We start from the raw sequence: 21,985 nt of genomic DNA, 5'->3' as shown, positions 1-21,985 counted from the left end.
GTTGCAAGGCTGTCGGGAAATACTAGGAGTAGGATCAATATGCTGCGCAATGCTGAGAATGTCAACCTTCTGGATCACCAAAGAAGGTACGGAGCAGCAGATCTGAATGTTTTGAATGCGATCAATCTACAGGTGACGCCAGGGCTCCGAAAAATTATGTAAAGGGAAAGCCACCCAGGGGTCGATAGAGGAAAGCTGCGCTTGACGTCGGTTATCAGCTTATCTTCGGCTAGTTCGTCTCCACCTCGGCCAATCACATGACCCCCATGCACGTGCAGCCCTAAGCTAGTCCCAACACGTCTTAATCTGCCATTGTAAGGGCGCAGGGGGCCCAAGGGCGTGTGTACGTCGTGTGCTCGTAGACGGAAAATGCATCAACAATGACACCTCACTATCTCCTGTACCTCCGGCTTCAGCGGCATCGACGGCATCAAGGGCTTCCGGAACGCCTACAACGTCAGCTCCGGCATCACACACCGTACTCTGTCACAGGTATCGTAGCAAAAGCAACTCCTCATATTCCAGCTACTGAGCCTCAATCAATACTTCATACTCGTACTCAATCTCCGTGTCCTCACTCTTCCCGTATTAACGATTGTTTTCGTCCATGGCCAGTCCCAATGCGCAGTGATATCGTGTCATAGTCAGACAGCCCCCTTTTGTTCTTTCCTTGTCCATCCATCCATCCCTTGCTATCCCGGTATGATTTCACTCGGTTCCCTCCTCTCATGTACACTCATCAGAGCCCAGAAACAAAAGAGACTTCTACCCCGTGTCGAATCACTCTCTGCTCACCGCCCTATCGACAACGTCACTCGACCTGGCAATCCCCAAGGCCGCGCGCGAGACACCGGCAGGTGGTACACCCTGGTCACTTGCTGACCTGTCGCCACCTTCACTCTTTTTCTTGTTTTGTGTCTTGTTCTTCTTTCACGCCCTTTTCTTCTTTCGCGTCTTGAGGATTTTGGGGATTGGACTTGCTCTAAAAGTTGTCGTTGGAGATGCCATTGTGGCCGGTGGACACGGCGCTGGGATAGCCGTACGCGTTGGTAGCATCGTGTTCGGTCGAGTTCAGGCCATGGGTCGGATTCAATAGTTCGCCGGCATTCTCGGCTTGCCCGGTGAAGCCTGCAGCGCCGGAGGCGGAGGCAGAGCCCTGGACACCGCCGCTGCCGCCGACGGGACCGCCGTAGCCACCGCTGCTGGTAGGTCTGGCCTGATTCTCGCCTCTTGTGGATTGGGTCTCATCCCAATCAGTTCGAATGTTCAGATTGAATACCCCGTCGAAGTGACAAAGGAGAAGAGGGAAGGAGCGGGGAGGGACACCAAACTTACTTCGCGGTACTTGGACAGGTAGATCTTGAGCGCCTCTGCGTAGTTTTCGAACCCCAGCGAGGTCATGGCAAAAAGAATATCCTCTCCATTGACCGTCTTGCGCTTCTCCTGTTGACATTTTTCGGATGCTGTGCAACGTTAGTCAAAATGCCCGACGCCCTTTCTCGTGGCTTCTGGAAGAAGCCCTTGTCGCTCCAACGTACCTTCGCTGGTAATGAAGCTGATGAACTCGCTGACGCATTCTTGCATGCACTCTTTCGCTTCCTTGGCGATTTTGGCGTTGTCGGGGAGGGCTTGTTTCATGATCCGGGCCACTGGAGCAAAGTTTCTGATGTTAGCATCTGACATTGCTGAAGCAGAAGCGGACAACGAAGACAGCGAGCGCGCGCCGTGCTGGCGGGACGGCAGTGGACGTCTGGGATCCAGGTCCGCCGACATGGTCAGAGGATTGTAGTCTCGCTGAACAGCAATATGGTCAAAGTACTCCGAGTGGTCCAGGTACCGCACCAGTCAGCGCAAGGCAGGGCTGCGATGCAAATCATGGCTTGGGAAGAGGAGGAGCACGAACGAATGAGGTGAGGCTGGCTAAAGAGAAGGTGCAGCGTCGTACACTCGGATTCGCACAGAGGGGTCAAGCAGCGTCCCTGGCGGCACGCAGAGACGCATGGCTGTGACGCAAGGGTCGAACAAATCAAACGTCGGCGGCCATCCAAGAGCTGTCGTCGCACGGGGACGGGAGAAACACAGACACAGACAAAGGGGGGATATAAAATGAAAGAGCACCAACCATTTGCGATAGGAAGCCATCGGTCTTGCTCCTTGACCTCGAATTCACCCAGACCGGTGCCAGCTTGTCCTTCTTGTTCGCGATCCATATGATCCTGCTCTTCGCCAGACTGTGCGCTCTGTTCGACATCGGGCTCCTTGGGTGGGGAGGTCGACATGATGTAGTTTCAGGATAGCCGCAGCGGCCGGATGACAAGGCGAGAAATCGTTTGGCTAACCTTGACCACGTCACACACCGACGCAGAATGCCTAATGCTGGCCTGCGTCACTCGCGAGAGACCCGTTGGTCAGACGATCGCCTTCTCTTGCGCTGTTCGTGCCCGAAATGATTTCCAGCCGGCTGGCTTCCCAGGCGGACTAGTGGACGGGCTGCAGGGTGTGCGCTATGGCGGTCTTGGGGAGGACGGGGCCGTGTGCGAATCGAGGCGGTCTACCACGAGGCACGAATGACGAATTCGGTGGCAGAGGAAGCGACAGCCAGAGACGCAGCGAGGGGTGGATGTGTACAGGCTGTACAGCGCAGCTTTGCGACGCGATGCGACGAGGATCGGGACGGACAGCTGCAGGAGGCGGATGCGGATGCAGACGCACACGCACACGCAGATATCGCGACGGTCTGCAAGTGTGGTCAGCCGGAGAGAATGCTTGCTTAGTGTTAATTGACCAGATGGGCCCGACTAGTATCGAGATCTAGGGTCGTGGGAGGTGTGTGAGAGTGTCAACATACATGATTGATGCAGCTGCGACAATGCCTTTAGCACCTAACGGCAAGGCGGAGGTGGGAAGGCAGCGAGACGAATGAGCTGGACGCTCAGCCTGCGGCGGGACGAGCGATTGGACAGGCGGAAGATTTAGACGGCGTCTGTTGCCAGTCAGTTAGTCTGGAGGCAGAGGGACCGCATCAAATCAGGAACAAGAGAACGTACTGGGATGTGGTGACAGTACGCGATACTCGGTACCGGGTGCTTTTTTACGGGATAGCGTGCCAACAAACACCAGGAGATGTGACTGGGGCGAATATAGAGATGGAACTGATGGTACGGAGTACGGCTTGTAAGGTGGTGTGGTTCGTCGTCCGATGGGAGGGGAGAGAATTCACGAGAGAGAGAGGAGGGCGACGACGAGAGCGACAAATGGTTGGCGGAGGAGGAGAATGGCTTTGTTCAGCAGGTACGGAGGGTTGCGTACTGTAGGTGTTGCTAGGACCAGCAGGAGTACTAAGTTAACTAACTAGCTAGTTACCCTAGGTATTACCTACAGTACTGCAGCACGTCTACGGGTTACTGGGGGGCTGGGGGAGAAAGACACTTGGGGCGGGCACAGGCATGAACAGGCACCCTGGGTAGGTATGAAGGGCCACCGTGCCGCCTGGGGGATTAGATATACAGCAGTACCTGAGTTCAGTTAAAGAGGCCGTGCGCGCGCTTTAGTGGTATCAATAATAAGGTACGGTACAATAGTACCACAAACTAGACCCACTAACCTGGTAGGCGTTATGAGTACTAACTAGCTTAGTTAATAGAGGGTGTCTCTGCGTGGGCTGTAGCCGTATCACCCTCCTTCTTACTGTACTTACCGGAACCTCACATCTGTGTCCGAGAACCATAGCGACCTACGGGGCCGCAGACACAACATCTGTTTTCTACAAGTACGTACCAACTAACCAACCCATGCACTCTACCGAGCTCATGCATCAGACCTCTAACTAGGGCTCACACGTCCTGATTGATGGCCTCGCTTCGCGACCCATGTCCCGGCCGCCATCTATCTGCAAGCCATCAGCCTCACCCGAACCATGCTCCCGGTACAGAAATAATCCGGACCACCATGCTCACTCTCTCTCAGCTGGCCAAGTCCCAGCGCTGACAATCTCATTCTGTTCGCCTGACACTGGCTCCTGGTCCATCTTCCCGCCTTTGTTCTCGATGCACGACCGCCTCTCTGGGACTGTCAAGGCGCGACTAACTCAGGTAATCACGGGGTTAGAGGTGGTTGACCGCCTTCCCTGGGACCATGATACCTTGAGACTTGTTCTCACCTTGGACTACGATTACTTTGACACTGGTTGACCCCTTAGCAGGCTGAGCGTGCACGAAGCGAGGGCCAAAAGCGTGATTGAAAAAGCCTCGGTTCTATTTCCAAACATCCGTACGAGTACAAACATACTCGGTCCTCTTCATCGCCCCCCGCCGCGACGCGGTACGTACTCCATTTACCCAGATCCCGACGCTCTGAAACTCGCGGTGAAGCCACCGCCATTTCTGGACCGTGTGTACGGTGTACAATGTCCGGAAATGCTCAATCGCGAACGGAGTAGGAATAGAGAGAGATCGCAACCTTGGAGCTCTGCTGTTCCAGGATAGGTTCATCAGGGCAGGGGCCCATGAAAAGAGGAAACCCGCCCCCCGTCTCCCCACGACGACAACAAACAACAAACGACGGGTGATTGCTGATCGCAGATCACACTCGGTATCGCCGTCGTATTGGTACCAGGTGTGTCCCCGGAGTGAGAAACCGTGATATACTTCTCATGAAACTCGTCAATTTCCGCTTGTAGTGACACAATCACCAACCAGCACTCGCAGGTACAAGTACGAGGTACAAACGGCCCTCTTGTCACATGAAGCAGCAATGACGCATTCCACCTTCACCAATCAATCGCTCGATGTCCTAAATTGTCAACATGGCTGTAATTGCCAATGGCCTCGGAGTCACTCATCGTACTCACAAGTCACGAGCTACTGCGAGTGCTACCTGTGCCGGTACCATAAACGACTTTTTGCTTCTACCGGTGCCCTTCCTGGTCAAGTTCGTCATGCATAAGCGCCCATTTTTTTTACCTGCAGGCTAAGGAGTACTGGGTATCTAGCTAACTAACTAGAGTTCTGCAGCTCAGCCTAGTAATCACCCCGAGCCAGTCCTACTTAAGTTAAAAGACCTTAGCTAAGGTAGGTATAGGGAAGTTGGCCACCTCAGCCGCCCGGGGTGTGATGTCGCCCGTTGCCTTTGCAAGAACAAAAACAAAAAAACAAAGAGCCCTACCTTGCCATGCCATGTCTTTCTCCCTGTTACACGGCCACGTTACCAAAAAAAAATTCCGCCCCGGAAGTGATCAAGCACGCTACAAAGCCATATCTGGGTAGGAAACCCCGAACCTTTTCAGGATTTTCGGCACAGCAGGGAGCAAACGGGGTGGGGACTTGCTTTGGTTTTGCGAAACGCCGTGACGAAAATACTGATGCCGGCCCGTCGGTCGACAAAAAGGAAAAAAGACCATATGGCCGCCTATGCACCCCTGCGCCTCACATTGGGCACCTACGCATTCGTCTGGCCTAACCCGGCTGTGCGTGGCTGTTCTGCTGTTCGTGCGTTGTGCCCACGTGCAAAGGTTGCCATATCGTTCATTCCTTTCCCTATGCTAGATCCACACCGATGGCACTTTTGGATTTTTGCAGGACGAAGATGAAAGACGTGACCATCCACTTCATTATCCGCCTCACTGCGTAAATGCGGAATGGACGTCTGGGGATCGAGAAGGACGTGCAACCACCATCCGGAGCATGTGCTCGGCTTCTAGGAAAAGACTGGTGCGAAAAGTATTGTTATTCAAGAGAGCACTCTAAAGCAGTCAAAGACGTTGCGCGCGGGACGTATCAGAACAAAAAAGGGGTATCATAACAAATCACTCATAGAAAGCAAAGACTTTCAAACTCCAGCATTCCAGCCTGTTTTCAAAAAGGCCGCATTCACCTTGGGTACAAAGCTGAAAAAACCAATGGCCGAGACAGTCTCCTTGGGTCCTGGGTCTCCGGTCATCACGGAGGACCTCGCAAACGCCACTTGCAAAACTTGAGATGAATTCAAGATGCTTCATAGCGACGCGTCTGGTATGGGGCCTCGTAGATGACTTCACGGTCATCATTCGTCACCACATGGGCACGACGGGTCATGTTGATAGGCTCAACCACGCTATAGCGCTCAGTGGTCGAAGGAAACGCATTGCCCTCATAATAATAGCGCGTTCGATACTCGCTATGATGGGGGCCGGCATCTCGGGAACCGAGGCGTACAGCTTCATCACTCGCCATCCTTTCATCCATGTATGGTTCGTGCTCGACGTAAGAACGGCCTCTCTCGCCTCGGAACTCAACGTAGTGTGCAGGAGCTTCTTCCGCGGGACGACGATATCCTCGTCCAGTCATTTCTGCAGACGTCTCATACTGCTTTGGCCGTCGCCGATATCTATCCTCGTGGTAGTATTGAGCTCCTGTCGGAGGTTGAGGTTCAGCATCCCCAATTGCTCTCTCATTCAGCTGTCTGAAATCGTCGTCATGATAGGGTCTATGTGGCAGTCCAGGAATGTCGTCAGCGCGGTCGCCGTGCCCTTCCGGGTTCACAGGCAGATTGGATACCAGACTCGGATGACGCGCTATTTCGTAGCTGCGAGGTTGAGCTTGGCCATCATTGTGCAACATTGTTCTACCACCCTCATACATTGCTAGAGCGGGCATGTGCATTCGCTGCAAGGGTCGGGCGTTTGCACCAGCTGCATCAAGAAATGGACGATGGGGAAGGGGATTCGTGGAAATTCCCGTGCCCGGTCGAGAGTCAGGCAAGTCTGGAGGTCGGGACCCGGTCCGCGGCGCAAACGAGGTGCCGCTGCCACCTTCAATTTGAGAGGGACCCTCAGCGGTCGTTGGGTCAAAATTTGCGAGGAAATCAGCTGCTGCAGTCGACTCAAGATCACCTAAAGAGTCTTGTGGTGCGGAATGCTGCGAAGGTGCTGACAGCCGAAACGAATGCCGGCTTCCAGTTTTGCTGCTTGGCCGTGCTTCTGAAATGGTGGTCTCACTGTACGCTGTTAAGGGCTCCCGATATGACCATTTTGACGACTCGTCTTCATATGAGTAGACCAAGGAGTCTCGGGACAAGGGTCCTGGACGACTGCGCATCTCCCAAGCAGGACTGGACTCGGATAGTCTAGAATGGTATTCCTGACGAGGGGGGTATCTTGTGCTAGGTGTAGCTTCAGCTGGGTGCCCATGCAGATCATGTGGTAGAGGAGAAACAGCAGCCCGACCCTGCCTTGGGTGTCTTTGAACAGTGGCAATTCCACGGCTGTGAAGATGGTAATCGTCTTCTCGAGCGCTCCCAGATTTTTCTAAGCGAGCCATGTGTGGCCAAGTGCCACCATCACGTGCACCAACATTGCGTGTTCGAGGCGATAGTGATTCCAAGGGGACTGCATCAAACTGTGGAGCAGGATACAGCCACATGTTGGGGAAAGCTTCAGTAATTACCTGAAATTTGTCATCATCAATGCCTCGCGAGTGCCGTAGAGCCATTATTGCAGCACTACTTGGGAGCAGGATCATGTCCCGTGTCCAATCCAGCCCCTGCACGCCTTGCCCAGGTCTCTGAGGTAATCCATGCAAACTGAGACTGCTACTGGAAGCATCTGGGTCGCAGTGCGCAGACTGAAAATGGCTCAGTAAGTTCGGGACGTCATGTTCGATTCCATTCCCTTCACCCTGTCGGCTAGGTATAGATCGCAAGCTCTCAGCACAGATGGCGCAACGGAGTCCTGATAAACTGCGCAAAAAGTACAGCTCTGATCGATTGAAAGACACATCTCGAAATAGCGGAAGCCCAAGTTGGAAGTTGAACATCCGTCTGAATCTCAAGTTCACGTGGTAGATGATAACATAAAGTCGAACAGGATTTGAAAGGTCCCAAACACCGTCGGTCCTGCGCCAGTATTCAATGACCAGGTTAGTTACTTCGACCGCGGGATTTTGGATGGTGACATGTTGTTGCGGTCTACTTGGAATACCAGTTGGGGGCTGCCACGCAGGTGTTTGTAACTGTTGTTGGGAATTCTGCGGAAGGTTGTGATTTTGGTCTTGCACCCATGGAATGTTTGGAGATGGATCAAAAGGTGGTTCAACCGGCCAGTCAGCGTCCCAGTAAACAACAGCGTTGCCGTGACTCAGCTCGTGGGTGTGCTTAGCAGCATAATGTTGAACGACTGCCTCGAAAGAGAATAATTTCTGAGTGTTATCGCACACGCGGCACAGGAACAGGTCTTTGCCAAATCGTTCAGTATGGGGTTTGACCAGCTCGTCGAATGTCCACTTCATGTCTTTCAGCTTCAAGCTTCGGAAATGCAGGGATTCTGAATCTTGCGGGAATGCTGTCCCTTTCAATGCAAGCATTCTGTCTTCGCCTGCAAGGTCTTCACCAAACCGTTGGCGTACATGACAGAGTACCTCTGCGGCAAACTTGCTCGCCGTCGCTTTGGTAACACCCCGACCATCGGACCACGTTTGGCGAATGAATTCCCGAGCATAATGTTGAATTCTGTCGCGGGAGGGAATCTTCAATTCGGCCCACATATTGGCTTCGTTCTCTTGCGCTACACGTTGCTCCTCCTCGAATAACTCACGTTCGTCGGCCTTCATATCGTGGGAGGCAGCAATTTGGCGCCGTTCCTCACGTTCTGCAGTAACACGTTGTGCTAACAGTCGCGGCTTTAAAATCTCCCAAGCACCCTCGGTGAGCGGCATAGCTATTTTGATTGAGGCTTTGAAAGCTTCCATAAAAGGCAGAGTCGATGGCAGGATGGGTGGTCTCATGGCGAGGCACCGCTGTTCAATTTCTTTGCGACGTGCGAGCATGGCCTGCTCTGCTTCCTCCTTACTCTTTTCAGACCTCTGCTTTGAGGCTTGCCGGAAAGATGTAGAAGTGTTCGACCCTACAAAAGGATTCATTAGTAAGAGATTTCGACCCAACGGAACGATTCAGACACCATAGTGTCGTCCGGAAGTAAGAAAAAGATCTTACTAGCTGTGTCAATCTCCATAGAGCCTGAGCTGGGCGAAAAGTCCCCAGACACAGATGGCGGCAAAGTGATTGATTGGTTGACCTGCATTGGATGGGTCTGTGCAGAGAGCGGGCGATCTTGAGCCAGAGGCGTTTTAGTCGTCTGGGTTATATCGAAAGCCTTATGCGCTATTGGTACAGCGATCTTTGAGGGCCCATCTTGAAGTTCCCATTGGTCTAATCTCGCAGCATCCAACATTTTCCCTCTTCCCGTACTTTCCAGCCCCTTGTACCACTCTTCCAAGGCAGCAGTTCCAAGCGCCTGGACATTAGCACGCTCGGTCCGCATTTCTTCGAGTTGAGCTCTCAGGTAGTACTTGGCCAGCTGAACATCAGGAGGCGGATCCGCTCGTTCGAGGATTGTCGAGGGAATATAGTCCCATGACGAAGTCAAGATGGCATAGGGCAATCCAGGGAGAAGAGCTGATGAACCTGTGATCAGTACTTCCTTTTCCTAACGGGGTCAGTAATGTGAAGCATCAGAAGTTTTGAACGGCTCACCTTGATGGTACGTTTCTCCAAGCATCTACCACAAGATCTTATGCGGAACGGCCAGATTGAACGAACGTCCCCTGGTCCGGGACCGGCGCTCCAAGGAGATGTTGAAGTCTCCGATCGCTCTTTCTTGAATACAGCATGACAGAATTGGCATGACCGGCTTCTGATGAGTCGCCACATGTCCAATTCGGTCAGGCCCTTCAAGGGTCTTGGAAAACCTTGCAGAAATCGTTTTCTGGACGCAGTCCAAATGTCATTCTGGTTTGGAAACGCGTCTTGGGTTGTTGGAGAGAAGTCCTCCTGCAAGGGAATGATGCTGGGGTCAAGCAAAGAACGGAAACGGCGATTGACACAAATCAATCGGCCAAGGGTAATGGGATGAACAAAAGCAAAGATATGGCGCAATATTGTGTCCGGTAAATCCTCCATCGTCCGCTTGATACGGGGCGACTCTCCTCCCTGCCGTGGTAGAGAATGGCCCGGCAGAGGAGAAAAGAGCTTGGTCTTCTTCCTAGGCAGCCTATCATCGCTGCTCTGGCCGGCCAATGTGCCTTCACCCGAAAATGATCGAGATAGCGGACTGCCGGTAGCTCGATCTGGGGTTCCTGGAGTCCGTCTCCTTTTTCGCAGAAGAGTTGCATCTCTGCGATGCAACGGGTCGGTGAAATCCATGACGGATGGCCATTCAAGCCATTCGCATGAAGAGAAATGAAAATAGACAAACGAAATTAAATCTTTAGCACATCAATATCAGCGTTGTGAGGCTGATATCAGAATGTGCTACCCAAGCTTGATGTAATAGACACAAAACCGAAAACATCTCGAGCAAAAGATGAGTTCTTGAGAAAAATACGAGGAGTAGTCGCCGCGACGGCAACTGCGATCAGGTGCGAGTTGATTGATCTCGAAGCATGAGCAGACCCAGAACATCGAAAACCAATCAACAGGAGAGAAACACCCCAGGGGAGGGGTGCTTGGGAAAAAGAGTGCCTTTGAGAGACGAAAGGAGGCTTCAGATCTCAGATGCGCCCGTCCAAGCAGTAGCTGTGTTCGCCGAGCAAATGTGCACGTCGGGCGCCGGTGGAAGATGTGAGGCGGTGTGTTGTGACGAGCACGGCAGGTGAAGGGTAGCAGAAGGCCGATTCCGTGCGATCTTGTCGGCAGGGAGAGCAGGAACACTTGCGAGAGCAAGCAGGCAGTCGATGATTCGAGGAATAGTGGCGGATTCTGAAGCAATGTGATGCCTGGGAAGATGCAAATGATGGACACACGAAGCTGCGGTGGTCAAAGTTGAGCGCAGGCGCGGTGAGCCAGGCGGCCCGTCCCCACCCGAAAATTCTGGCTGTCTGACACGCTTGCTGCAGCAGAAATCCAGACAAATGCAATGCATCTTCTGTTCGTCAGTCACAATCTCGTCCCTCTCTGTGCCCGCTTTGTGCCAAGCCACTGAATGACGGAGAAACCGGGCTGCGCCATCTCCAATGTTGCTGCCGCTGCTACTACGGGACGGAGACTCCAATGGCGCTGAACTGGTTCCTGAGAATACAGACAGACACACCCAGTAAGCTGAAAGTGAGACCTCATTTTACGACACTCTCGCACACCCTCCTGTTGATTGCGGTTGTCCGAGGCAGACGAATATCGCTTTTACACCTCCTTCACCCTTTCTCACCCACCACCACCTCTTCCAGTCCCGCCCTCTCCTCAGTAGACATCAGGCACCCAGGTTCCGCCCGGACCTCGTCCCTCCTATAGCCCTTCATGGCCTCCCTCAATACTTCTACCAACGGCCCTTCGATCTCTAAAAGCTACCAAGCCATCGTCAATGCTCCTGCTCCCTCCGGGGCAGCCGCGAGCTCCCCAACCTACGGACAATGGGCCGTCTTCTCGGTCTCAGCTCCCTTAGCGAATGCTTTCCAGCAGGATTCAGCGAATAAGGAGAGCGTCCTTAAAGTTCAAAGTACTGGCGAGGGAGAACTCATTGATCTGGTGGACGAGTTCTCAGATGGACGGATACAGTTTGCATTTGTCAAGGTCAAGGACTCCAATACCGGTCTGCCCAAGTGTGCTTTGATCGCTTGGTGTGGTGAAGGAGTACCAGAGAGAACAAAGGGGTATTTCACCAGCCACATGAACACCGCTGCGAAGCTCTTCCACGGTTACCATGTACAGATAACCGCGAGATCAGACCAGGACCTGACGCCCGAGGGTATCATTCAGAAGGTGGCAGATGCATCTGGCTCCAAATACTCTTCCAGCAGCACTGTTCCGCCGCCCGTTGCGGCCTCTACGAAGCCCTCTGTTGCTTCGAAGCCTGTTTTTACTCCAACCCAAAGCAGCGGCGTATCTGGAGGGTATAACTCTGTCGGACGGTCAGCACCTAAGCGCGAGGCGAACGTCGATGCGGATGGCTGGGGAGATGACGCACCCCCGGTAGTTCGGACGCAGCTAGAAAAGGTCCAGCCAGCATATCAGCCCACAAAGGTCAATATGAGGGAGCTTACGTCTCAGCCGACTTCATCGTCAACATTCAGTAGCAGCCAAGGAGACGATAGACCCGGTGTGGTCAAGGGTGCATATCAGCCGGTAGGCAAAGTCGATATCGCCGCTATTCGGCGCCAGGCTCAAGAGTCTGGTCAGTTACGGGATGACCGCCCCACGATTGTGAAGGGATCCTACGAACCGGTTGGCAAGGTTGACATTGCTGCCATCCGGGCTAAGGCACAAAAGCCAGAGGATTCTTCGGGCTTTTCAAATCCTGCACCAGTTTCTGCCACTACTACCGGTCCCTCCGAAGAACCAGAACGGCCACGCTCGTTGGCTGAGCGATCAGCTGCCTTTTCTCAAGGCCCAGAGCGCCTGACATCCTTGCCAAAGCCGAAAGTGGCGAATAAGTTTGGAGGTGGTTCGACATTTACGGGTACAAAGGCACCCGTCCCAGGAGGCTTCGAGGCTAAACCCGTCACTCCGGCAGCGCCTGTCGGGGCGGCAAGCAGAACCTTCGCTGACCAAGGAGGCAAGACGCCCGCGCAGCTTTGGGCCGAGAAGAAAGCGCGCGAAAGAGGGGTTAGCGGATCAGGAGAGCCGCCTCTATCTCCATCTGGGCATTCCGGACAGAGCCCAATCGTGTCACAAAAGAGTGGTGACGGAGGATGGAAGAGCGGTTACACGGGCAAAAGTTGGGCACCCGTGCAGACAACACACACGGGTCGCAGCAGCATCGGTCAACAAGTCACTGGAGGCAGTGCAAGTAGAGAGCAAGAACTGGAAGTCCCTACTTCACCTAGCGGTATTGGATCTCTTCGCGATCGCTTCAGTGGTGCTCCGCCAATGGGCGCGCCGGCCTCTTTCGACCGGGCACCACCCCCTGCACCTGAACCAGACACGAGCAACAAGCCGAACCGTGGTATTCCGATACCCGGTCTTGCCATGCCGCAGAACGAACTAGAGGAGGAGAGTGCGCCTGCGCTGCCTACTCCACCTCCGCAGCCTCGAAGCCCTACTCCTCCCACTCCAGTTATGAGAGAGGCTTCCCCCATCCGGGTTGCAGTGCCAGTCAGTGCATCGGCGGCCCCAGCCGAGGTAGCTGACGCGCACGATGAGCAACTATCTCCGCCGCCCGCCGTGCCGGTGGCGTCCATGGCCAGGGCCATCCCTACACCTGCTGAGGAGGATGATGAGCCCGCGCGCGAGCCTGACTTTGGCAGAGCTGCAGCGCAGGCAGAGGCCGCGGCAACTATGGGCCACGAAGCGGTGGAAGCTGCGCCAGCAGCGGTGCCTGGAGGTGAACGTGCGAGAGCCGAGTACGACTATGAAGCTGCGGAAGACAATGAAGTTTCTCTACGTGAAGGTGAGCACCGGGGTTCTCTCCCAATCACGACGATATACTGATTTTCTATAGGCGAACTCGTGAGCGACATCCAGCGAATTGACCCCGATTGGTGGCTGGTGAAGAACGAAGCTGGACAAGTGAGTTGTTGCTTCTTTGCACTGCAACCCACGGACACTGTATCGCTAACATACGCTGGTAGACCGGACTCGTTCCAAGTAACTACCTCACTCTGCTGGAGGGGGAGGAGCCGGCCGCTGCCGCTCCATCGGTTGAAGCAACCACCGCAGCAGCTCCTGCAGTGCCCGAGCCTGCAGCCGTACACGGCGCCACAGCCACGGCACTTTATGACTATGAAGCAGGAGAAGACAACGAGCTGTCGTTCCCTGAGAATGCCGTCATCACCAATGTGGTAAGTTCAGGTATCTATTGGATTAGGGTCTCTGTTGGCTAATAAATCCCTCCCAGACATTCCCTGACGAGGACTGGTGGCACGGCGAGTACAATGGACAGTCAGGACTCTTCCCAGCGAACTACACGAAGCTGAACGAATGAGGCTATTTCGACGTTATGTGGAGGGGACCTTGGGGGTTGGAGGAAAAGCTTTGCTAGCCAAGTCCATTAGAACCAAAAAGATGAAAGTGTTGCCCTCTACAAGTAGATGGTGTGGCCTATTGTTGGTCGCTCTATGGAGTACCTCGTACGTCTGGGAGATCTGTCTTATGAAAAGCATGACGAAGCCGACCCAAGGAAAAATTTCATTTAGCGGTATGCAAGCGGGTGAAGCTTTCATCAGTGCCGTGGCCAGTCTTGGTTTAGTTGGAGCCAGCAGCGGCAAGCTAGTTAGAGATTTCTGCGATCGAATGCTCCATCCTGGTCGGTTTCCCCAGAGAACAACTCCATTCCGCAGCCGGCACACGACCAGGAAGAGTTTTTTGTTTTTTGCTTTTGGTGATCTGCACGGTAGGAACCTGCAGGGGGAGAAGATGATGGCGAGGGCAAGCAACAATGGCAACATCGGGGGCTGTATTTGGCACCTCTGCTGTGATTGCGTGGGTGTCTTGCGTCGCCGACCTCGTGCTGATAGACACATACTGTATTGGACCACCGCACCAGTAGCCCAGATCGCCCTTCTACTCGTGTCTTGATCGCTGTGGGTATTTCGCTGGCCGATCGGGAGCCTCAGTTGTGCCTTTCATCACTTGGTGCCTCGTCCTGGCAAAAAAAGATTCCAGCTTATCTATTGGCTGAATTTTCGGCTTCCCGCGCAGACGATCCTCACAATTTTTGGTGTCCGTGACTCTTAAATTCTTCCCTTGCTACGGAGTCTTTTTGAACGCGCTCACATTCGATTGCTGCCGATGTGGTGAGCTGTGTTCTGCCTTGGAGCTCACTCGATCTTTGCTAGTGTCTCTTTTCTGTGGTGGCGAAGAAGGCTGGCAGCATGGCTTCCTCCGCTCGAGTCCTCCGCCAGGCCAGCGGTATTCTGCTGCGAGACTGCGCTCCCAAACCATGTCCCTCGCACCGAGCCTTCTCGGTGCGTGCTCGTCTTGCGCCAATCGCGACTAGACACCACCTGCTGAGCCCCAAGACACCCTCATGGCAGCAGGCCCGAAAGTTCACCAGATCGACAAAGCGCTATGCTGCTGTCGACACCGCTCCCCGCCCCGAGGCCTACCTCGAGAGCGGTGTCGTGGAGCCAGGGAAAAATCTTGTGGGCGTGTCCAAGGTGCTTGTGATTGGGAGCGGTGGTCTAAGTATTGGACAAGCAGGAGAGTTTGACTATTCAGGTGAGTAGAGCTCAAACCTCAACTTCAACCAGCGGTGTTGGTCGCTGCGACTAGCATTTGCACGAAGGTTTCCACCGTGGCGATACTGGATTCTAACGTCTTTTGCGACAGGCTCACAAGCTCTCAAAGCTCTCAAAGAGGCTGGTGTGAAATCCGTCCTTATCAACCCGAACATTGCAACTATCCAGACCGACCACAAACTCGCAGACGAGGTCTATTACCTACCCGTTACACCTGAGTACGTCACTTATGTGATTGAAAGAGAGAAGCCCGATGGTATCCTCCTCACCTTTGGTGGCCAGACTGGTCTCAATCTGGGTGTACAGATGAATAGGATGGGTATCTTTGAACGATATGGTGTCAAAGTGCTCGGTACGAGCATCAGAACACTGGAAGTCAGTGAGGATCGAGACTTGTTCGCCAAAGCATTGAATGAAATCAACATCCCTATTGCACAGTCGATTGCTGTCGGTACTGTGGACGAGGCTTTGGACGCTGCCGAGCAGGTTGGATATCCTATCATCGTCCGATCCGCATATGCTCTGGGTGGTCTCGGCTCTGGCTTTGCCTCAAACCGGGAAGAATTGAGCAATCTTGCTTCGCGATCCTTGTCCCTTTCCCCTCAGATCCTCGTAGAGAAGTCTCTCAAAGGATGGAAAGAAGTCGAGTACGAAGTGGTCCGCGATGCTGAGGACAACTGCATTACTGTCTGCAACATGGAGAACTTCGATCCCCTCGGTATTCACACTGGTGACAGTATCGTCGTGGCTCCCAGTCAAACTTTGAGTGACGAGGAGTATCATATGCTCCGCACTGCAGCCATCAAAATCGTTCGACATCTGGGTGTTGTAGGCGAGTGCAACGTTCAGTATGCCCTGCAACCAGACGGACTCGACTACCGTGTCATTGAGGTTAACGCTCGTCTATCTCGATCCTCCGCATTGGCCTCCAAAGCTACTGGATACCCTCTCGCGTACACTGCCGCAAAGATCGGTCTTGGCCACACACTGCCTGAGCTGCCAAACGCCGTGACGAAAACAACAACGGCCAATTTCGAGCCCAGTCTTGACTACATCGTGGTCAAGATTCCTCGTTGGGATCTGTCAAAGTTTCAGCACGTCAAGCGAGACATCGGTAGCGCCATGAAATCGGTCGGAGAGGTCATGGCCATTGGCCGTACTTTTGAGGAGTCTTTCCAGAAAGCCATCCGCCAGGTGGACCCAAGATATGTTGGCTTCCAGGGCGACAAGTTCGAAGACCTCGACGATACGCTGCGAAACCCTACCGACCGACGCTGGTTGGCTGTGGGTCAAGCTATGATCCACGAGAACTACTCCGTTGAGAAGATCCATGATCTGACCAAAATTGACAAGTGGTTTCTCCATAAGCTACAGAACCTGAAGGACACCATGAAGGAAATCCAAGAAATCGGATCCCTGGCAGAGATCAAGCACGAGCTCATGCTCAAGGCCAAGAAACAAGGTTTCTCTGACAAGCAGATTGCCATGTACACCAACTCCACCGAGGGCGAGGTTCGCGCTCGACGACAAAGCTTCGGCATAAGGCCATGGGTGAAGAAGATCGATACACTTGCTGCCGAGTTTCCTGCCGACACGAACTATCTCTACACAACTTACAATGCGTCTTCTCATGATGTTACCTTCGAAGATCATGGAACTATTATCCTGGGATCTGGAGTCTATCGAATTGGTTCGTCTGTCGAGTTTGATTGGTGTGCCGTTAATGCCACCTTGTCACTGCGGAACATGGGTCAGAAGACTGTTATGATCAATGTAAGTAAGACGGAGCTCGACACCGCGAACCTCGCCTTGCCTTTCTTTTACTTTTTCAATGACCCCTTCTCGCCTTCAAATGGGAACCCTTTTCGTTGTCAACAACTGATCCTCTTCCCATTTTCAACATGATGCCCTTCCAACCTTCAACATGACCCCCCTCCCACTTTCAGCGTGACCCGCTCCCCATCTTCAGATGGCTCACTTTCTCATCTTCAAATGAGCCCCTACTCATTTTCAAATGGCTTATTTTCTCCTCTTCAAATGACACTTCTCATGTTCAAATGACACTCTTCTCATTTTCAAATGACCTCTTCTCATTCCACTTTCTTCGTGGCATCTTATTCTTATTTACCCCTACTTTTTGCTTTTACTAATCGTATAAACGTGTTCCAGTACAACCCAGAGACCTATAGCACCGATTTCGACACCGCGGACAAGCTCTATTTCGAAGAGTTGTCATACGAGCGTGTGATGGATATCTACGAAATGGAGGGCGCAACCGGCGTTGTTGTCAGTGTTGGTGGTCAACTTCCTCAAAACATCGCTCTCCGTCTCCAGGAAGAAGGTCATGCGAATGTGCTCGGTACTGACCCCAAGGACATCGACAAGGCTGAAGATCGTCACAAGTTCTCCCAGATTCTCGACTCGATCGGGGTGGATCAACCTGCATGGAAGGAGCTTACTTCTGTTGATGAGGCGGAGTCATTCGCTGATACCGTTGGCTACCCCGTCCTGGTTCGACCATCTTACGTTCTGTCCGGCGCTGCTATGTCGGTCATCCACAGTCAAGCTGAATTGAAGGACAAGCTGGAGTCTGCTTCTGCTGTGTCTCCAGACCACCCTGTCGTGATCACCAAGTTCATCGACGGTGCACAAGAAATTGACGTAGATGCCGTGGCCTCCAAGGGAGAGCTAATTCTGCATGCAGTTTCGGAGCACATCGAGAATGCCGGTGTTCACTCGGGTGACGCCACTCTGGTTCTCCCTCCTGCCAACCTCGACGCCAACGTGATGAGTCGAGTCAAGCAGATTGCTGAGAAAGTCGCCAAGGCTTGGAACATCACTGGTCCTTTCAACATGCAGATCATTAAGGCCGACGTGCCCGGAGAAGAGCCGGCTCTCAAGGTCATCGAATGCAATCTCAGAGCGTCCCGATCATTCCCGTTCGTTAGCAAGGTTCTCGGCACCAACTTCATTGATGCAGCTACGAAGGCCTTGGTGGACAATGATGTCCCCGAGCCTCGTGACCTTATGGCGGAGAAGCGCGACTACGTCGCCACCAAGGTTCCGCAATTCTCGTGGACTCGCTTGGCCGGTGCCGACCCCTTCCTGGGCGTCGAGATGAGCAGTACCGGTGAGATTGCCTGCTTCGGCAAGGACCTCGTGGAGGCATACTGGGCGTCCCTGCAGTCAACAATGAACTTCCGCATGCCGGAGCCTGGCGAGGGTATCCTTCTCGGTGGATCCACTGAGCTGCCAGAGCTGCCCAAGATCGTTGACTACCTCAGACCCCTGGGATACAATTTCTATGCTGCGAGCGATGATGTGAAGCGGCATCTTTCGAAGTCAGGAGTTTCAATCGAGGTGATTGAATTCCCAAAGACCGATAAAAATGAGCTCCGAAAGGTGTTCCAAAAATACAACATCCGGGGTGTGTTCAATCTGGCAAAGACCAGGGGTAAGACCTTAGTTGATGAAGACTATGTGATGAGGCGGAATGCTGTAGACTTTGGTGTGCCCTTGTTCATGGAGCCCAAGGTGAGTGTCGTCACGTTCCGTCCCTTTCCGTGGTTGGTGTGCACGATCAGCTAACCCTCCCTCACAGACTGCCTTGTTGTTTGCTCAGTGTATGAACGCCAAATTGCCACGAAAGGAAGGTATTCCGGAGGAAGTCAAGAGCTGGAGCGAGTTTGCCGGTGGCAAGATGATGTAATAGCAGGACAACAGATGGTCGAAAGGAAGATCAGGCTGAGGATGATGGGGTGGCCGTCGGTTGAATTGAGCGTTTGCGCGGTAAAAGCAAAAGAGATCTCTTCGTGATTTCAGACCTCAAAAAAAAGTTTAGAAAAAAGGGCGGACGCGGCCTGGTCAGCAAAATATATGGATGGTCTGCTGAATTGACTTTGGATATTGGCGCAGTAAAAGTGTCGAGACTCGGACTCTATGTATCTACCTAGGTAGGGATACCATATGCCAAGCAGGAACATGGACCCGGACTGAGTTAGTTCTTCAGCTTGAGTCTCGGTCGGGATTTGTACTCGTATGTCCAGATATTGGATTGCTTGCGGCTTGGGTAAGGATCCGGATAGGAGTGGATGATCATGATCGTTTGAGTATGAATCCCCTGGGCCGCAGCCTCGTCTTCTCAGCCTCGTCTCTCCAGCCTTGTCGCTTGACCTTCCCCGGCTATTTTCAACTGCGATGCTGTCATCACTTACTCGGTACATCCTCACAACCTCTGCTCAATTGAGACTTCAGTCCGTACTCGGCACAGATACAGGTGTATTGGACTCGATGTCTTGTCAACAAACCGTCTACCCTGCTATCTAAGCCGACGAATACCTTCGCCCTCACGGGTGGAACACAAACATGCTGCCCTCGTCTCGACAATAGCATTTTACAGCACTCACCCTTCCTTTTCCCCTTCGTCTCCACCAAGACCTTCAAACCACGATGAACCGCCGTAAGGTCAAGAGCCCAGCGCCTCCATCACCACCCACCAACACAGCAGAGGCGAATGGCTCTGTTGTTTCCTCACCGTCGAAACGACAATCAGCACAAGCACAAGCACACTCCGAGACCACGGCATTTCCCACAAGCAGTACATCGTCCAAAACCACCTCGATCCTCTCCATCTGGGCGCCAACACTCGTCCTCATATTCGGCGGCTGCTGCTCCAACGTCTACACCCTAGAATCCCTGATCAAAACGTCGCCCTCGTCGGGCCCACTGATCACGGCATTCCAATTCCTCCTCGTCGCTGTGGCCACGCTCCCACGACACCTGTCCCTGTCCCGCGGCTGGCGCCATGGCTGGCTCCGGCCCCGAGCGATCCCTCTGCGCAAATGGCTCGTCTACACGGCGTACTTTCTCAGCATCAACATTCTCAACAACATGGCGTTCAAATACCGCATCAGCGTCCCCTTGCACATCATCCTGCGGTCCGCGGGGCCCGTGACGACCATGGCCGTGGGCCGCATGTATGGCGGGAAACACTACCCTACGCACAAGGTGGTTGCGGTGTTTTTACTGTTCGTGGGCGTGGTCCTGGCCGCTTTTGCCGACGCCGCGAGCAAAGAGGCACACCGCTCGCCGTCGGACTTTGAGCACCAGCCGCCCACCTCCGCAGCCGCCACGACGGCGTCACAACAAGCGCCGGGTTTCGCTCTCCTGGCGTCCGCCCTGATCCTATCTGCCTGCATGGGCCTGTACACGGACAACATGTACTCCACCCACGGGCGCTCGAGCTCCATCACCTCCGAGACGCTCTTCTACAGCCACGCCATGTCCCTCCCCTACTTTGCGACCCAGATGAAGCCGCTCACGCTCGAGTTCGCCAGCGTCAAGGCCGCCGCCATAAGCGACTACGAGTACAACGAGCACGACAACCCGGGCACCTTTTCATGGGGTCAGAACAACAAGACCCCCATAGCGCTAGACCGCCGTCCCGTGGGATCTGCCGGGTCTCTGCCGTTGGCGGCGTTATTGTCGTCGCCTTCAAATTGGATGCCGGCCCTCTCACTCGCCCTGCACGTTCCTCGTCCCGTACTTCTCCTCCTTCTCAACGCGGCCACCCAGCTCCTCTGCATCGTCGGCGTGAATAGACTGTCTGCGCAATCGTCGAGTCTGACCGTCAGCATCGTACTGAACATTCGCAAACTCGCCAGCTTGGTCCTGAGTATCTGGTTGTTTGGCAATGACTTGCCAAGCGGCGTCATGGTCGGTGCCGCCATTGTCTTTGTAGGCGGTGGCTTGTATGCCATGCCTGGAGGCTTGGGGTTGGGATCTGGACCGGGGTCCTCGAAAGTAGTGTCTTTGAGTTCAGCCCCGACCAAGGAGGACGAGCACAAGAAAGAGAAGAAGGGTCTATGAGTGGGAGACTCTCGAACCACACACACACACACACACACACACACACACACACACACACACACACACACACACACACACACACACAAACACAACTAGACAACGACAACCATAAAATGACAGAAAGTAGAGTGACTACGTAGGGGTGGCCACCACCTAGAGACTAGAGGATAGAGGGATGGCAAAATAGAATGAAATGCAAAATGCACCGGAGTGGATCGTGTGTATGTCCCTGGTACTTACTTTACTTGGGGAACCCCCATGTCATCAAGCCACCTGGGAGAAATCCCTTCGCCCGCGGGTAGTCAAGTTTTGGGTGGTTCATAACCTCACTCGCCTACGTGGGTAGGTAGACACATACTGTATGTGATCGTAAGTCGACATTCTCGTACAGATGGGTCTCCTGCGCGGTGTTTTCCACACTTCCCGACACACATAGGTAGGTAGGTCCCTACCTCCCTGCCTGACCACGGTACCGTGTGTTACGTGTGCAGTCGACGATACAGGTACGGACGGAGCAACGAGTTAAAATAATGACGATGCCACCCTGGGAAACCAAAAGAAATACCTCGTCGACCACGCATGTACACACACACACGCACATTTACACGTTACCAATGGCAACAACCATGATCTTGTTCCGTTCCGTTCTGTTCACGTCGTAAAACGCTTCTCTCACCCCCCTTGATTTGTCTGTGCATCCATCCATCCAACCAACAGTCTCCATTTCCACCCACCTGCCCCTTTTTCGTTTCGCCTGAGGTGTGTTTTCCCCCTTCCTCTTCTGGATACCTACATATGCAAACGTGGGTTTTTCTTCTTTGAGTGAAGGTAGGGGGGAGAAGCCTGGGATTTTTCTTTTCCTATACGCCAAGTGTTATGCCCGTCCATGCCCGTGCCATTCCCGTTTCTTATATAAAAGACCAGAAACCACACACTCCCCGGGGACAAAAAACAAACGATCCACCATCACCACCAGA

General features: G+C 53.5%; 5 protein-coding genes across 5 annotated transcripts; 3 read left to right on the top strand and 2 right to left on the bottom strand.

The window, feature by feature from the left end:
- Positions 1-982: 982 nt before the first annotated feature.
- Positions 983-2,279, bottom strand: PV08_04195 (uncharacterized protein; the record flags this gene model as incomplete). Its single annotated transcript, XM_016378543.1, has 4 exons — positions 983-1,243; positions 1,336-1,463; positions 1,539-1,649; positions 2,123-2,279. 4 exons carry the CDS (start codon positions 2,277-2,279, stop codon positions 983-985), a joined length of 657 nt encoding a protein of 218 aa, XP_016237220.1.
- A 3,702-nt stretch (positions 2,280-5,981) lies between these two features.
- Positions 5,982-10,173, bottom strand: PV08_04194 (uncharacterized protein; the record flags this gene model as incomplete). Its single annotated transcript, XM_016378542.1, has 3 exons — positions 5,982-8,875; positions 8,965-9,457; positions 9,505-10,173. The coding sequence occupies 3 exons, from the start codon at positions 10,171-10,173 to the stop codon at positions 5,982-5,984; spliced, it is 4,056 nt and encodes a 1,351-aa protein (XP_016237219.1).
- Positions 10,174-11,262: 1,089 nt separating this feature from the next.
- On the top strand, positions 11,263-13,885 carry PV08_04193 (uncharacterized protein; the record flags this gene model as incomplete). The annotated part of the gene is made up of 4 exons (XM_016378541.1): positions 11,263-13,351; positions 13,403-13,470; positions 13,533-13,742; positions 13,799-13,885. The coding sequence occupies 4 exons, from the start codon at positions 11,263-11,265 to the stop codon at positions 13,883-13,885; spliced, it is 2,454 nt and encodes an 817-aa protein (XP_016237218.1).
- Positions 13,886-14,774: 889 nt separating this feature from the next.
- Positions 14,775-18,849, top strand: PV08_04192 (carbamoyl-phosphate synthase arginine-specific large chain; the record flags this gene model as incomplete). Its single annotated transcript, XM_016378540.1, has 4 exons — positions 14,775-15,120; positions 15,232-16,913; positions 17,310-18,674; positions 18,742-18,849. 4 exons carry the CDS (start codon positions 14,775-14,777, stop codon positions 18,847-18,849), a joined length of 3,501 nt encoding a protein of 1,166 aa, XP_016237217.1.
- Positions 18,850-19,589: 740 nt separating this feature from the next.
- On the top strand, positions 19,590-21,008 carry PV08_04191 (uncharacterized protein; the record flags this gene model as incomplete). The annotated part of the gene is made up of 1 exon (XM_016378539.1): positions 19,590-21,008. The coding sequence occupies one exon, from the start codon at positions 19,590-19,592 to the stop codon at positions 21,006-21,008; it is 1,419 nt and encodes a 472-aa protein (XP_016237216.1).
- Positions 21,009-21,985: the final 977 nt, after the last annotated feature.

Source organism: Exophiala spinifera, assembly GCF_000836115.1.
Source record: "Exophiala spinifera strain CBS 89968 unplaced genomic scaffold supercont1.3, whole genome shotgun sequence".
In the NCBI taxonomy this organism is placed as follows: Eukaryota; Fungi; Ascomycota; class Eurotiomycetes; order Chaetothyriales; family Herpotrichiellaceae; genus Exophiala; species Exophiala spinifera.
The sequence above is the reverse complement of the archived record's forward strand: the minus strand, read 5'-3'. Positions and strand labels throughout refer to the sequence as shown.